Source organism: Amia ocellicauda, chromosome 12 (assembly GCF_036373705.1).
Source record: "Amia ocellicauda isolate fAmiCal2 chromosome 12, fAmiCal2.hap1, whole genome shotgun sequence".
In the NCBI taxonomy this organism is placed as follows: domain Eukaryota; kingdom Metazoa; phylum Chordata; class Actinopteri; order Amiiformes; family Amiidae; genus Amia; species Amia ocellicauda.
In genome coordinates this window covers 21691109-21708043 of record NC_089861.1, presented here as the reverse complement: position 1 = coordinate 21708043, position 16935 = coordinate 21691109, and the positions used below count along the sequence as shown (strand labels likewise).

Sequence of the window (16935 nt, the reverse complement as noted above, 5' to 3'; positions counted from 1 at the left end):
GCCACCACAAATTGGGGATTTTTCTCATTATCTGCTGGAGAGCAAATTGTCCTTGGGGATTAGAGAGGCCGGCGCTTTGAAACAAAGCTCACAAGGTGGAAACGTGCTTTTGTTGAAATGCGCATCACATCTCTCAATCAGGAATTCAAAAAATAAAAAAGACGTGGATATAAGAAATCTGAACTCTGCTCAGGTATCTGGGATCTGTGTATTCCTCCACACCTTCTAATGATCTTAAAACTGCCTCAGTGGAGCGTGGGAGTGTCCCGTGGGACTAATTAAACTTTGTCCGCCTCTTTTAGACTCCCCGTCCTGCAACTGTAGCCTGTTTGATTTAATGAACCCCTAACTGGAACCACAAGAATATATATGAGGATCTTGCACTAGAGAGGCAGCTCCAGGTCCTCCACTCTGTCCCTGACTGCGAGACCGACCTGCTCAGTTCACACCCACGGAGGTTAGATTTTAACCGTGAAGGGCATCTGGAACATTTGTACCGAAAAATAAAACTACAGAAAAGCAGATCATGTTGCAGCGCAATGTGGAGGATAGTTACCAATCTATGACTATTGAGGTGATTTGCAACTGCATGTGAATCCAGCAACCTGGGCTTACCTATAAAAGCGCATCTATCTATCTATCTATCTATCTATATAGATACACAAGATATATGGGAGAGAAAGAGGGAGAGAGCATGTAAAGAAGGCATCTGCTAAGTAACTTAAGAAGAAGAAGAATGTGTCTCTAGTTCTCCTCACTCAACAACTAATCTGAGTTGCCTGACTGTTACTACCAATTCTCGCTTCTCCTGATACAGTAAAGGTCCCTCAGAATGCATTAATACTCAAACAACGTCAGACGTGCTAATGCGATTGACAGAGTAATAAAGGAAGAGCCAGTTGAGCTCATCGATAACTCCAAAGTGCTGACTAATGAAACCTCGCCATTTCAGAGGGCAATGGGCTCTTGACTCATGTGCCTCTGCAAAGCATCGCTCCTGAAAAGTATTGAACTGACCCCGTGCTGTGACACACAACGTGACTGGGAAAGCTCCAGGACAATCTAGCGAAGGTGCAGCTGGGTGGCAGATGCTTGAGAGCGAGTCTTCATCATTTTTTAAGATTAAAATGATACATAGAATATCAGTTTATTAGGTGCTGATCTCTGAAATTCAAAATGTATTTTTTAGTTCACTAATTATATGCCAACGGTATTACTCTCTTTCGAGCGCTTTCGAAACTAGTTCCGAAAATTCGAGTTTTCATTAAATATTGTCCTCTGTGTGCAGTTTGCCCACAGCACACATTATTAAAGAATGAAGGAAAGATAGAAAAATAGAAAACAACTAATATTGAGTAAAATAAAAAATACTGACCTTTGAACACTGACATTTTGAGATTATTTTACCACACGACTAGTCTACCTTTTATTGGTTGGATTTCAACTATTTTCTCTTGTGCCAAAACATCCTGTTTAATTATGAAGTAAAGGCTTTTCATCCAGGCATTTCAACATGCACCCCTTCTTCCGTCGTGTTAAAGTGTGACTTTGTGTAGAGAGCGCTGGCTTTCTGTCCTGAAAACGCGTGTCTGAGCTCTAACGGTCAGCGGGATCTGACCCGTCTCTAGGCCTGCTGTTAAAGAGAAACTTCACAACATCTCAACCGCCATTATAACACTGAATGGATGTAATAGTATAAAAACAGGTCCTCTAGTGTTTATAGTAAGAATGATTAAGTTACCATATCTGGTTTATTTGTCATAAGGCATAAGAGCTACACAACATTTAGTGCAAGACAATAGCAAGGTAACTTGTGACGTCTTTAAAATCTACCATGGCTGTAAGTGCATGTGTATGTGTGAAGCACCAATATTAGTATAATCAATATCAGTGTAATCAGGGGTCCCCAAGTGGACAGGTTTTCTGGGGTCCCCTTCAACTCCTCCGTGCTTCTTCTTACCTGTTGAAATTAGCACATCTCTGGATCGCTCTCTCTCAGGTCATTTTACCCCACAAAAGCTTGTGTACCCTGAATGTATATATCTGCAGACCGGGCCTGCACTTTATACTCCATAAACCCGATTTTAAACTCTTCTCCTCAGACACCTAGCCCAATACATACACACATACACCAAAATAAAACAAAAACATAAAAATGCGGGTGTCCAAATTAGTGGAATGCTGCTCTCCTCAACCCTTAAAGGTAAAAGAAAACAATATTAACAGCCCAAATGGTTTTGATGTTGAAGGTAGGCCTTACAGTCAGTGTCAGTCCTGCTCTTGCAAGATGTCAAATGATTTAAGATCAACTGACTGATCAAGAATGCATGCGCAAATTGCTAAATAAAGATTGTGTGGTGACTATAGGCTGCTATATAGGTTTTTGTACATCACAATTCAACCCTGTAGGACTAAAGGAGTAGCTCTCCTGTTTTGTGCTGGGCGTCTCTTGCATGATAACACACCACACTGCACAACACAGAAATCACAACAGCTTTGTTGCGATCGTCAGTGCTAAACGAACGCACACGCAATACGTCTTAGAGTCTGAGTGCCCGATTTTCCACAGCTGGTACCGGATTTACTAATGAGTCAGAGCAGTAAGCATGTTTATGAGAGTTATGATAACACACTGACAGCTTACTGTCTCACCCAGAAGGGTTGCAGAAAGTCCCAATAACATAAAAATAAATAAAAACTGCAACATGTCATAAACTGAATTCAAAACTGACGGTTGCACTGACGAGTCAGTCACCTCACAGCTGTAGAGAATTGGGGTGTGACGTTTGTGATCGAAACTGGTGAAAGCAGCGGAGCAACCAGGGCACCCAAGGGAGACACAGGGTCGGAAGGGGAGCGGGCGCGTGGCTGTTCCCAGGACAGTGTTTGCTATCACCCTACGCTTTGCACGGAAAACACAATGTGGTCCCAGTTTGGTCAATCGCTGCTGTGCTACAGAAGAGGCCCAAAAGATTTGGCCAATGTCCCCACGTTGCACACCTCCTCCCAGGGAAAAATGCACACACACGTCTGGTTCTGCAGTGATGTCCTAATACTGTTTTTACTGTGACTTGTCCCGGACATCCCAAGCAGGTGTCTCTGTGCTGTGTCTGAGGGACGGGGTTTGCCAGTTTGAGGAACTGTGACGTCTGCGTGGCGGGCAGCTGTGGCTTTTCATTTCACTCTCCCGGGATATCTGAGGTGGCAGTGCTCAGTGAATTGACTGTTAGGAGGTTAGGAGTTAGTAGGGGAGGTTGTAAATAAACCTGTAGGAGTGTGAATGTCTTAGACCCCACCTCACCTGAGTTTTATCTCCCGATTCATGTTAGTTCACAGATAAACAGAAGGCCTGCTAGACTCTGCCTCCCATACAGACACATACAGCAATCACCCACACCAATTAGCTCAGTGATTCACCAGTTTGAGTAGTTTAAGAAAGATCATTTGCAAAACTGTACTTTTATATCAATGATATCTCCACTAACTGAATATCCGAGTTCTGATCTTAGCGTTGGTCTTCGCCCAGGACTCTCACACAATTGCCTCTCTGTGGAAAGTTTCTCAGAGCAGCCTATTTCTTTGCATTTGTTTTATCATCCTCCATCCAAGCCACTGCTGCCTAATGCTATGCCAGCTCTGGCAGACGGTTACAGTCCCTCTCTCAGACGCGCACAGAGATTTCTGCTCCTTTCGTTCCTCACGCAGATGTGAAGAAACGTGGCTGCCCTACTATGGGGGAGGTGTTTAATGCTCCTTTGCATCTTTTTTATCTCTTTACAATAAAGAACCACAACTATCTGTTTTCTTCCTCATAATTAACATGACTTCGTTAGAGATTCAATAGCAAATGCTTCACTTCTAACACATGCATTGCAAGACATTGTACTCCTTGATCTGCTTGTGCCAAATGTTTCTTTTATTTCTTTTTTGTTTGATTTTTTTTTTTTTTTGGATGACACAAATCCAAATGATAAAGCTGCTCTTAGAGAGTTTTCTTTAAACAGGTCCAAAGCAGTTTTTTTTTCCTATATATATATATATATATATATATATATATATATATATATATAAATATCTGTGTAGTGAAAGCTGGCAAAGGGTTGGGTTGTGGCTGTGTGGGGGATCGTGCTGTGAAATTCACCCCAGCAGCCACAAACTGGTGTCCCAATAGTCCTCCAGTCCTCCACGTCCATCCCCCATGACAGGCCCTGTCCCCTTTCCCCAAAGCCACCCCCTTCACTACAAGTCTACTTAAATCGCCTTATCAACACTGAGACCAGACAAACTGCCAAAACAAATCTTAGCCTCCACAAAGAGACAGCTTCATCTCACACATGTGATGACTGACAGTACAGACTGGGCAAGCAGTTGAAAACAATTCAAAAACTGAAATCAATCCCTATTCAACCCTCTCTTCCACACCCAAACACACCCCCACACTGTTACACAATGACCTCTCTCTTTCTTGACACTGGGTTCAAATCATTGCTCGGTTCTGACAGACTTCTTGCTTTGCTAGTCCTTCTAATTGAACTCATTTTCAGTTATTGCCATTTTATTATCTATAGTATAATATTTAATAATTTCTTGTCTTTTCTTTCTGACTTTGGCCGTCACTTTGATGTTTTGTGTCAGGAGCAGGCTCCTCACTTAACATCTCATCCAAAGCTTGAGCAATCCACAGAATGGACAGTCATGAGACATTTGCAGACACACACACTCACGTAAGAAGGCAGCCCGGCCGAGAAATTAGGCTGGACGTTTGTAGTCTGCGATCACATCACATCTGCAGCTCTGAGACATTGTAGGAGCGCCCAGACATGCCAATTAGAGTGTGTCTTTGACACTCAATCCATCGCCGACGTCAGGCTGAGTCTGGGTCACAGCAGTCCCAGGTGGCTTTGGCCAAGTTTCCCTGTGGGATTTGGCGTATGCTGTTGGGGAAGTCGGAGAGTACTTTTTTTTGTGGATTGTGTGTAGCATGCTCCCGCTTTCGTCACAGGACGCGATAGAGAGGTCTGGTTTATAGTGTCGGTGCCAGCAAACAGAGTGGGAAGTTGTGTGCTTTTTGGGATCCAAGAGAGATTGTATTTTTGTCTGCAGACATCCAATCTGTGAGGTCTTTGACTTTGACTTTGACCTTTGACTTTATTTTTCCCATAATCCCACACAGTGTAATGACTGTTGAAATTGCCAATGTACATAGCTGGGATGGGTGCACTTGGGATTGCTGGCTTTCACTATTTTGAGGTAGGAACTTTATACACATTAGTGAGGAAGAGCTCCCCTGCCATGCTGGAGGTGATGTAGCTGACGTCGAAGTTGGGAGGAGACTTTGACTTCTGTATATATAGCCAGAGCACATTTCAGGTGATAGTGGCTAGTTGTAAGGGTGTTTATGGATATAGTAATGAGTAGCCCTGTTGGTTGGTTGGTTGCAGTGTCAGGATGTCAATGTTATGAGTCGGTCTGGGAAAGCCCCTCAATATTCAGATGGAGAATTCTTAATCTCGGACTGATTTGGTACATTATTTGGCCCAAGGAAGGGGCACTCTGGTATCTTGAGTTGTTGCTATGAGGACGAGATCGTTGGACGATCTGAGGTCGCTTTGCCGATGGCGGTCATCGTTATTTCTCACTAACACCAGATACCCAATAAATCACTTCATGGTGCAAATCATTCTGCACTGTATGTTTTTTTTTTATTCTGTTTTCTCAAAATGACATAATTCAGACAATGTGCATAATCCTGTCCTTGTCCTTGCTTTCTAACACGCTGCGAAGAATGGCCAAGAGAAGGCACGCACAAAGACAGCATCACATAAACAGTTGTACACAAGGACCCGACGCCAAACAGCTGCATACACTCACTGAAGCTGTCAACCAATGAACTTTGAGTTTAATCTAAGCCATTGCACTAATAAAGCGGTAAACGTGCAGTTTAGATTCAGTCCCCATCGTGCCAACGTACATATGGGTCCCTGGACAGACTGTCTCTGTCCGTCTGTCTGTCTGTCCAGAACCTTGCAACGCCCCCCCCGGCCCCAGCCTGTCTGCCTGTCATGAGCCGTGTGAGTGAAATATGCTGTCTCTTGCCTAACAGTGAACCCAGTCTACTGTCTTTTACCTGATGTCAAATTTGTCCTAGATCTATTTTTGGAGATTTCTGCAGATTTCCTCCTTTTTGTCCCCCTTCACTACTCAACACCCACCTAAAATAAATAAAATACATAAACAAACAAATAAAATCAATCAATCAATCAATAAATAAAGGCTACAAAAACAGACAAACTGTTCAAATGTAATGATTTTACCGCAGATGTCTCTCAGAAGAGACATTCTTGGCGAGCGCGGGAGTGTTTAATAGCATGCGTTGTTCAGGACTGTATAGGGAGCCTCGTTTGCATTCGTTTGGAAATGATTTCCTCCTTAATTAGGAGAAAATAGAGCACAGACCTAATAAGAAAACAATCTGCATCTTTTTTTCTTTTCTTACTCACAAGAAAAACTGTTTAGGAAGGATACGGCTTTTCTTAAACTGCTGCAGTGTGGGAACAGCATACAGATGTTCAGTTTGTTGTTTTTATGTTGGTTTTGATCTTCTCTAGGACAGATGCTAACGTTTATTTTTGTTTCATTTTGTTTCTTTGATTGTCATGGCTTCCACTTTCACTGAAAATGAAAATGAAATGTGACATCTGATAGTGGAGACAAGAAACTGAACAGTTGTTAAGAAAATAAAACCTGAGGTGGAAATAGCAAATAGAGGAATATGTCAAACCCTAGATGTTCAATAGGATGGGGAAGGTTGTTGGAGCGAGACAGTGTTTGATAACGTTTCTTTAGAGAGGAGGCTTGTGGGGGTAAGAGATGAAAGGAGGGAAGTTAAATATAGATAGTTTATCATTATTTATGTTTGAATAAGAAGTGACAATGTTTTGGGACAGTGGGTAGTGGGGTGGGAGGGGTAAAAAATGCGGAAATCTGCAATCCCCTACCTCCAATTACTTACTTATTCTGAAATTATTACTAACTGAAAGTTACTGAATGAACCACAACTGACCTAATTAGAAAATCAGCTGTTAGAACAATCTGTCAATGCAGCCCCTTCTGTGAAACTGGGGCAAAATGTTTAAACTTACTATACAAAAACAGATACACAAAGACAGGGAGCAATATATATATATATATATATATATATATATATATATATATATATAGATATATAGATATAAAAGAAATAATCATTTAAAAATAAATAAATGAAAGGGGGAAAAAAGTTGTTTTTTACTATCCGAGAACAATCTTACACAGCTTTCTTTTTGTAATTTTTTTTTTCATGCTAAAATCATGCGGCCAATTTGTTGATGTAAGTGACCCTTGAACTCCGTGGTTTGCTATCTTGTTTAAACAAAAAAAAGAAACAAAAAAGAGAGAGAGAGAGAAATATATAAAAGATTGATAGCTGAGAGTAGTTGAGAGGACAGGCAGAGAGAGAGAGAGAGAAAGTTGTTTTAGCGCTAGAACTGTTGTTTACCTTTTTTTTTTTCCTTTAAGCCTTTTCTTGGCAAGTACGGTAATGATGTACTTCTGTTAATGTTAACTACGTAGGTTGAGTGAGGGAGTGAGCGCAGCGCAGGTTTGACTCTGAATCTGTTTCCTTTTTTACTTTCTATACTGAGAGCTATATACGTATATATATATATCAGATGAGTGGAGGGTAGTCAGATTATACAAATCTATAAATAGAACACTAGCCACTAACTAACAAAAGAAATCTAACTATATAACTAACTAACTGCTAAGATTTTAGTGCTGTTCTGATTTGAGGATGTGTTGTTCTTCTGTTTTTTTTATTTTGTCCTACGGGGGGGGTCTCTGCAAGCTTTACTGACACTCTCTCCCCCCCCCCTCCTTCCTTCTCTCTTTCGTATCCTAGGAGGCGAATTAGTCTTGCCCATAATTACAGTGGACTCTCTAGACCCCCCCTCCATCGCCACTCGCTACCCTGTCATCCCCCCTCCCCCCACCTACCGCCCCTTCCTGACCCTGCTCGAGACCACCAAAGAGTCCCTGACGCTGCCCAACGCCCGCCCCCCCTGCCCCCTGGACCAGGAGGACTGCGAGGACCCTGTCGACGTCTCGGCCTACGGCTCAGGGGAGATGACCGAGTCAGACGACGAGGATTATTACAAAAACTCCCCGCAGGTCACTGACCGGACCGTGCTGCCCCCCCCACCGGCCGCCAGTGGGGGCGCAGAAGGCAGCGTCCAAAGCCCCAGAGACCGCCACTTCTTCTCCAAGCCCAACTCCAGAGCCCCTTCCTCCTCCTCTTCCTCCTCGTCCTCCCCTCCCACCCCCAGCCCTGACCAGCACCACCGCCCCAAGGCCGGGCACATCCCAGCAGGCAAAATGAACACCCGAGACCAGGTCCTGTTGCCCCCAGCGCCCACGTCCTTCGACCTGGACCACAGCGGGCGGCACAAGCACCACCCTGGTATAACATACCCCCCCAATTTCCATAATCTACCCACAGCCAACCCCACGGGCCCCGGGGAGAGGGGCCCCCCCGGCGCGGTGGAGGTGATCCGGGAGTCCAGCAGCACCACGGGGATGGTGGTGGGCATCGTGGCGGCGGCCGCCCTTTGTATCCTCATCCTGCTCTACGCCATGTACAAGTACCGCAACCGCGACGAGGGCTCCTACCAGGTGGACCAGAGCCGGAACTACATCAGCAACTCGGCCACGCAGAGCAACGGCGCCGTGGTCAAGGAGAAGCAGCCAGGCACGGCCAAGACAGCCACCAAGAACAAGAAGAACAAAGACAAGGAGTACTACGTCTGAGCCTGCGAGAGAGGGAGTGAGAGAGAGGGAGTGAGAGAGAGCGAGAGAGAGAGAGAGAGAGAAAGAGGGACGCTTGTTGGAAGGGAAATCCTATTCCCCCCTCCCACCTCCTCCGCCCCACAGAGCCGAATTTCCCGGCTGCACATTTTCCAGATCTTTCTGACATCGCTCTGTGTTGTTTTTGTTTTTCCCTTCTTCAGCCCCATTTCTGTCTTGATGCTAATTTTTTGTATTAAATTATGATTTTGTTTACTGTGCCTTGCTTTTCCAAACTCCGCGTCTGATTGGCTCTTTCCTCTCCAGTCGAGAGTGAGACACAGATGCCCCCCCCCCCACCCCTGCCCAACTGCAGAGGGAAGATTAATAGGGAGGAAACTTCTGCTTTTTCCTCATGTGGCAATTCTCTCTCAACCCTCTCCCTTCAAAATGTCGGTCTTTGTCTTCACCCCATCAGATTCTATCACCCTTTTGTTCCCCGTCTTTTCCCCTGTAAGGATGGCCTCATCTGGTTTATCCTAGATAAAAGTAAAAAATAACAATGCATACATTAAAAAAAAGACATACTTGGAAGCATTGTCTGTTTAAAGAAGACTCTTTTAATGAAGAGAGTCATGTCAAATAACGCTTTTGAGATAAAGCAAAATACATTGCTTTGCTCTCTGTGCCAACTGCTGTCACACTTATCAGAGGCTAGTTGATGCGGTAAAGTGAGGAGACTGCTGGCACAACAGTTAGTAAAAGAAAGAGACAAAATGCCTTGTCCAAGTCTGCAAGAGGCACGTCTTGTATGAAAAACTTACTTAAAATCATTAGCTAAGACATTAATATGTAAATAAAACAAATATTGGATCATCCCCACTTTTGTTTTCTTCTTTCTTGGGGATTTTTTTTTTGACATCTCGCTCTCTCTCTCTATCCTGCCTTCCTACTCGATTGCTCTCTCTCTCACTCTCTCTCTGACTCTCTCTTTTCTCTCCTTGTCTAACCAAGGTGCTAAACCAACATTATTCTGCTGTGTTTGAAGCATGTAGTATTCATGTTCAAAAGAAAAACGCTGTCTGAGTACAAGAAAAAAAAAAAAAAATTACAATTAATCAATTTCAAAAGATATACATTCAACAACATGAGAAGGTGAACAAAATGCTCCAACGCCACTGTCACTGCGGCCAAAACACTTGAGTGTCCGTTTCCCCCAGAATTTGTCTTTTCTTTGCGCTGCTGGGAGGCTGTGTAGCTGACCAGCCAGTCCGATGGGAAATGGATACATGGTATACAGTACTAAACCGTAACACAAAAGCCAACCTAACAATGACAAAGACTTCAGTATATATAATATATATATATATATGTATAGAACTTTCAGAAATCTATGGACTACCTGGAATCTTACAGAAAGAAAAATACAATTATAATAATAATAACAACAAAGTGCGTATGTACAAACATACTAATTTACTGGGAACTATCAAGGAGGAAAAACACAATTCCCTAAATCGACAGGTTCTGTATTAAAAGACGTTTCTCCCGGCGAACAAGGTATCGATGGAAGATGCTGCCATTTCTCTGTCAACAGAAAGGAGGAAAAAAAATGTTTTTTGTTAAGGTTGTTTTCTTGTTTGTCAAAGGACACATCTGTGGAGAGTTGACATCTTTCAAACAACTTTGAGGGGAAAGTTGCTCATCCTTCACAGGGAAGGCAAACCCCCCCAACCCCCTTTTTGTGATTTTTCCTTTTTGGTTCGTTTTCATCAGTTGAGACGGAACAAATCTGACGGAGGAACGGAACCGCGGGTCGAAATAAACTTTTGAAGAGATACAAAATGAGAGGGAAACTCAAATACATAAAAACAAATGGTTCCTCAGAGATCAAACTGAACTCTTAGTATTCCAATTTTCTTGAATCCATTTAAAAGAAACTGTTAACATGAAAAGAAAAGAAAAAAAAAATCTTAAAAAAAAAAAAAAAGTTTGTGAAATGTCTAAATATTTGAATCTCTCATCCCATTACGGCGGATAATGTGTTTTCCCTATTATCATTCCTGTTTAAAAAAAAAAAGAAAAAGCAAGAAAAAAAAAGTCTGGTAAACGGCAAATTTGTATGCTCTTTTTCCTAACTGAGCAATGTGATTTGCGTTTAAAAACATATATTCAGTGTGTTTTTCTCTTGTCTATAAAGAGGATTCACAGCACAGCTCTTGGTTTCATTCAAACTCTGCTTCCATTTTATTCCCAGTTTACCTGCCAGATTTTGTTTTATTTCCAGCATCGTTGGGACATGACTGATTGTACAACCATTGAGCCACACAGTAAAGGGAGTGGGGGGGCGGGAGTGGGGCGGGAGTGGGGCGGGAGCGGGAGGGGGCCGGGGGGAGGTTTACATTTTGTGACCAGTTACTTTATTTTGTATCAAAAAGCTGACCTCATTTTTCAGGAGGGTAGCTGTTATCCTTCAGTTGATTTCTCCATTTCGACCAACTTGTTCTGTTTAATTCACCGGAGTTCTTCATGATCTGTTTATTTGTTGTTGTTGATTTTCTTTTCGATCTGGTTTTCTGTTTGAGTTTTTTATTTTTTTGGACAAACAGTGCACACATAAGGCTACTCCCAGTATCTTCCTGTTCTTCTTAAATGTTATTGTAAAGTGTTACCAGTGAGATGAATCTAAATATGTGTACATTAACAGAGGGAAAATACAATTGGTTATATACTTCTTACACTAAGCGTTGTGTGTTATTTTAATGTGTAAAGGGGGGGTTCCAGAAGAAGGAAATTCAAGTCCAGCTCATTTTTCTTGTACGCTCTGCTCCTGTATGTGTTCTGCTTTATTCTTATCACATTCTGCTTTACAATTCTTGTTTCAAGTTTATAATCAGTTCAATTCATTAAGAGACTGAGTTGGAGTGAAAAACTATTAAAATACAATCTGGTCCTCAGGGGCCTCAGAGCTGCAGGTGTCCCATCTGATTGAGATGCCCTGTTGGAGGTAATGTCTCACAGCCTTCTAAGCACCAGTGGGGGAGCAAATCATAATATTACACCCCTCGAAACTCTCTGTATAGTCTACTGAAGGATGTGCAACACTAATATACGCCTTTTCGCACTTTGCCCTGGAATGACATTTCTTTCTGTCTAGAAATATATAGTTAACTTCTTACCAGCTGTCACCAGCTATTCATGTTTCAAGACACATAACACTGTAAGAGCAATGCAATCCAATATGCAACTGTAGCAACACAGTCTAACTGAGGGCAGGAACATAACACAGAGTGAGATTCTCTTTAGGGTGAGCAGCCTCAACTCTGAATTTAAAAAAGGCTTCAAATACAAAAACAACAAACAAAAGAAAAACATTTTCAAATGTGAGGTGGACACAAGTAGAGAGGGAGCAAATAATTGGGCCCCCTGAAAAGCACTGGCAAGAGTTGTACAGTTGGACCTGTTTCCACCACGCTCGTGTTCATACCAGTCCTGCTAACTGCCGACAGCCATTGCCATGACTCTCAAGCAGTATAGTCCATTCCAGTGAAAGAAACCCCATATCACCTCAAGATTTGTCTGTGACTGTCTATCCAATAACACCCGTTGTGCCATTGGACCGGAGAACCCCATACTGAAGCTCTGATGCATTGTGCACAGGAGACTGATCTGACAGAAACAATATCACCATAAACTGCTTCAACACACTGCCCTGGCTGTTCGTCAGAAAGCCCCACACAAGAGGAACATGGAATAGACCTGCTGTGGGGGAAAGTGTGTATTCACAACCTCCATCTGAAACAAATTCCTTTAGATTTATACATATCGTTCATTAAAGGGATTCATCAGAGATATGTTCTCTTCTTTTCAGAATGTGTTTGAACACTGATTCGACCTGGTGGAAACTCGTCCTGTCACCCGTGTAATCCGGTGATCTTAGTTCGCATGGCCGGCAGACCAAAGTTTGAAGGCGGATCGATATACTAGAGTCTTTACAGTTTTGATCTCTAGGCCGAATCAGTGTTCACCAACTTTTGATTGCAGCTGCAGCTGTAGATATAACAAGGAATTGGCAAGGAACCAAATTATATTTAAGTGCACAGGAGGTGTGAGTGTTAGTGTGTTTGATCATCAACCCTACACACATAAAGAGAAAACTGTTCTAATGGTGGGTTTGAATGCTTTATCGGCACAGGGGTTTGTAGGCAGTTGGTATGTGGTTTAACAGCCCACACTGCGACTGCAACCCTGTACCGCTGAGAGGGGAAGAGAAGTTCAACAATGCCATGGAAGAGCTGCAGAGGAAAAAACGGGCTTGCTGTTGAGGTAAGTGCTATTCTTTTACAGAAACATCCTGCAGTTAAAAACAATAGTTTCATTCAGGGTCTTTCACAGGGTAAGTATTTTCTTTCAACTAGGTGATTGTTACGCATAGCTATGCATTTATTACAATACATTTATCCAAAACAGCTTACATGGGTGACAACTATACAGCTGGAGACATATTCAAGGGTGCAACAGCAGAATCACAGCTGGATTTTGAACCCAAACCCCCCAGTGATGAGACCTGAGTCCTAATCACTGCCCCTCACTGCTGCTCTGCTTATTTCAATATGGTCTGGAGACCAACACAAACTCTTTATAGAAACATTACAATACACCCTTAAAATGAACAGAGCAGAGGTTTACAGACCATAGGAGGGATGGTTTTGACGTGACACAGAGGTTGTTGGAAGATGTGGACGAATTGAGCCAGCCTTCTGTGCTGGAATTCATTAATAAGGTTTAGGATTCAGGTCCCAGGTAAACTCTTCGACTTCCATTACTGTTAGGAATGTATCTCTTCAGGTTAAGCCTACAGTAGAGTAGATGCAGGTGAGGGATAGCCTTAAATTTCAGGATTGCTTTAAAGCGAATAATGCCGTAGGTAGGTACCATGTTGGTGTAGTACAACAGTATTATAATGACAAATCTGTCTGTTTGGTACAATACTGTAAAGCAGAGTTCACAATAAAAATGCAGGACATGATTTAGCTGTCAGGCTCGTTAATGGTCAGAGAACCATGACTAGGTTCGGCCTGCACAAGGGATGACGCAACCTGGCAGTTTGTGGTGAAAATACACAATTGAGATGCACAAATAAGGGCCATAAATTAAAAGCTCAATAAAACAGGGAGCTATGCAATTTAGTGGTTTCTTAACTCCCATTTACTGACCCATCCACAAACAAATTAAATAAACATCTCCATTTTGAAAATGATCAACCCTCGGGGGGGATGAATTATTAGTCCAGACACCTGGCACTACCAAAATGTAGGTCCCGACTACAGGACAGTAATGTTCCAAAGCCAGGCATCCCACTTCTGATTTTCTTTTTATTTACCAAGTTCTGATCAGCAGTTTACTCTTGTCGGTGCCAGTGGGGAAATGGGTTATGCTGAACCTTGATGCGTGATTGGAGGATCCCCTGGTATCCTCACACAAACCGCAAGGGACAGTGAGAGGAACACACATGAATGTGCATTTAATGGTGCCTGACATGTGAGAGTATGAGGGTTATTGCCACGAGTTATTTGTCATTTATGTTAACCTGATGACACAGGCCCTGAAGACTTCTCTCATTCCAGATCGCCCCCCATGCTGAGATATATCAGTAGTGTAGTTAATCTGTAGCAACAATTCCAATGTAATCTTTCAGAGACTCATGGAATAGGGCGGCGTTGACCTTAGTCTGTAAGGGATTTGCAGCAGCCCCAGGGACAGGATGGGTTTTCAAGGTGGCTGCCATCACTCCCAGCATCTGAAGAACTTGAGATGGGATGAGAGCATGGGTGATTTCTATTTTTTACAAGTGGTTTGCAAGCAAGCTAGCATGTTTACATTCAGTTTGATCCTAAGAAACACTAAGTGGACTGAGACTTGGGGTGCATTTGCCCTACCGTTCGAGTCCTAACTTCATCATGTAATCTCCGACCTGAGAGGCCAAAGAGCGGAATACAAAAGTTGTCTCGACAGGTGAAGCACAGATATTTTCTTTTCAATGGACGGATTGGGATATGAAAGCAGGTACCCCTAAGGTCGATTTGATGTGAAAGCCTGTTCACCCTGGCCAATGCGGCTCAATTCCCACTCTTGGTATTTAGACCATACTTAGACCGGGGGGAGACTGGCAGAACTGAGAACTCTGCAGATACTTGGAGGAGACCTTGGTGGTGTTGCTGGACCTTTCAAGGAACCATTATCTTCCATGATGTTTCCGGAAATGGAATTCTGCTTCCTAATTGATTTAGGAGCAAAGAGACATTCACTGCATAGGAGGTTCTGGAACTCATTGAAGTAGAGCTGCAGCTTTCCAGACATATTTTAATTCAGATGTTGGTGTCGAATACAGAAAAGAACCCCAAGGTTATTAGTTTCTTAAAGTACATTTAAGCACTGATCACAAGAGGACGATGTTGCCTACTATGCAGAAATTACACTCGGTGGGAAGCTAAACATGCAAAATACATTAATCAGCATAGATATAAATAAAGCAATTCTCTGCTAAATTAAAACATTCAGCTGTTGCTAGGAACCCTGCATATGAGGCTTTGACTGAGGGCAGGGGAGCAGGAGCAGGGCTGTGATCGAGTAGGGTGTAGCTGCTCTGGGGCAGGTGGTAACCCCTGCTCTTGTGCTCTGGCCCTATGAATTTTGTACACAAGACATAAGTATAGTTCTTGGGGAGCTTTGCAGAGAGCTGCACACAGTCGGACCTTACCGACGTGACGAGCAAGCACACAGACACGATGATGCCCTGGTTAACTCTGCTGTGGGGTCTACTTCCAGTCAGTAGGGTTGACTTAAGTTACTTGCATTGAGTGTACTTCGACTTTTCGTGCAGCATCTATATTCTTTGTCAACTCGATGGCTCAGAGCCAACCTATGGCACGATACGTATGTTGCTCAGGAAGAATCTACAGGTGCGTGTCAGCGTGGTGATGTGCTGGGTGTAGGAGAGCGCAGGATCGAGGGTGACTCCTAGATTTTTAGTGGAAGAAGAAGGAGAGAGTGTGGTGGATTCCAAGGGGATCGAGATGGGGAGGTCAGCAGAAGGTGAGGAAGAGTGTGGGAAAAACAAGAGATCCGATTTGGAGAGGTTGAGCTTGAGGTGGTGCGAGTGCATCCAGGCGGAAATCCAAGCAGACAAGCAGGAAGAGATGCGAGAGGGGATGAGAGGGTCAGAAGAGGGAAAAGACAGGAAGATCTGGGCATCATCAGCGTAGAAGTGGTAGGAGAAAACATGGTAAGCGATGAGGGGGCCCAGGGAGCGAGTGTAGAGGGAGAACAGGAGCGGGCCCAGGACACAGCCTTGGGGAACGCCTGTGAGGAGAGGTAGGGGGGTGGATGAGGAGCTTCGCCATGTCACTTGGTAGGTCCGGTCACTGAGGTAGGAGGAGAACCAGGTGAGAGCAGTCCCAGAGATTCCAAGGTCAGCAAGGCAGGAGAGGAGGATTAACAGTGTCAAATGCTGCGGAGAGGTCAAGGAGGATGAGGACTGAGGAGAGGGAGGCTGCCCGAGCACAGCTGAGGGAGTCAGTGACTGCCAGGGGAGCCGTCTCAGTGGAGTGAGCTGTGCGGAAGCCGGATTGCAGAGGATCAAGGAGTGAGTGTTGGGACAGAAAGTCAGAGAGCTGACGGTGGACCGCCCGCTCGAGAGTCTTGGAGAGGAAGGGGAGTAGGGAGACAGGGCTGTAGTTCTGAGGAGAGGTGGAGTCAAGGGTTGGTTTCTTGAGCAGTGGGATGACAGCAGCTTGTTTAAATGCAGAGTGATCCCATTAGAAGTTGCAATTATCAGCATGCTTTCCCAGTGCCTCGATTTCCTAACTCTGCTGAAATGTTCCCATCATAATGAACCTCCTTCTTTATTTAACATCACAAGCATGCAAAGACTAGTTTACTGGGTGGAATTGCCTGTCCTATTTTTATGTTTACATTTTTTTTGCAATGCTAGAATAGAATAATCAGGACACCCTAGCAGTGTGAAGCACTCTTCAGCTTTCTAGACCTGTGACTGGAAGGTCGTTGGGTTAAGTACCAACTGCTGTGCTGCTGTTGTTGTACCCTTGACCCTCC

At 43.6% G+C, this 16935-nt stretch overlaps 1 protein-coding gene across 1 annotated transcript in view; it reads left to right on the top strand.

The window, feature by feature from the left end:
• Window positions 1–9170, top strand: part of nrxn2b (neurexin 2b) — a 496668-nt gene extending 487498 nt beyond the window's left edge. Inside the window, exon 19 of the mRNA XM_066718736.1 lies at window positions 7940–9170. Coding sequence (XP_066574833.1) covers window positions 7940–8844 — 905 coding nt within the window. The 3' untranslated portion in view covers window positions 8845–9170. The remainder of the gene's footprint in view (window positions 1–7939) is intronic.
• Window positions 9171–16935: the final 7765 nt, after the last annotated feature.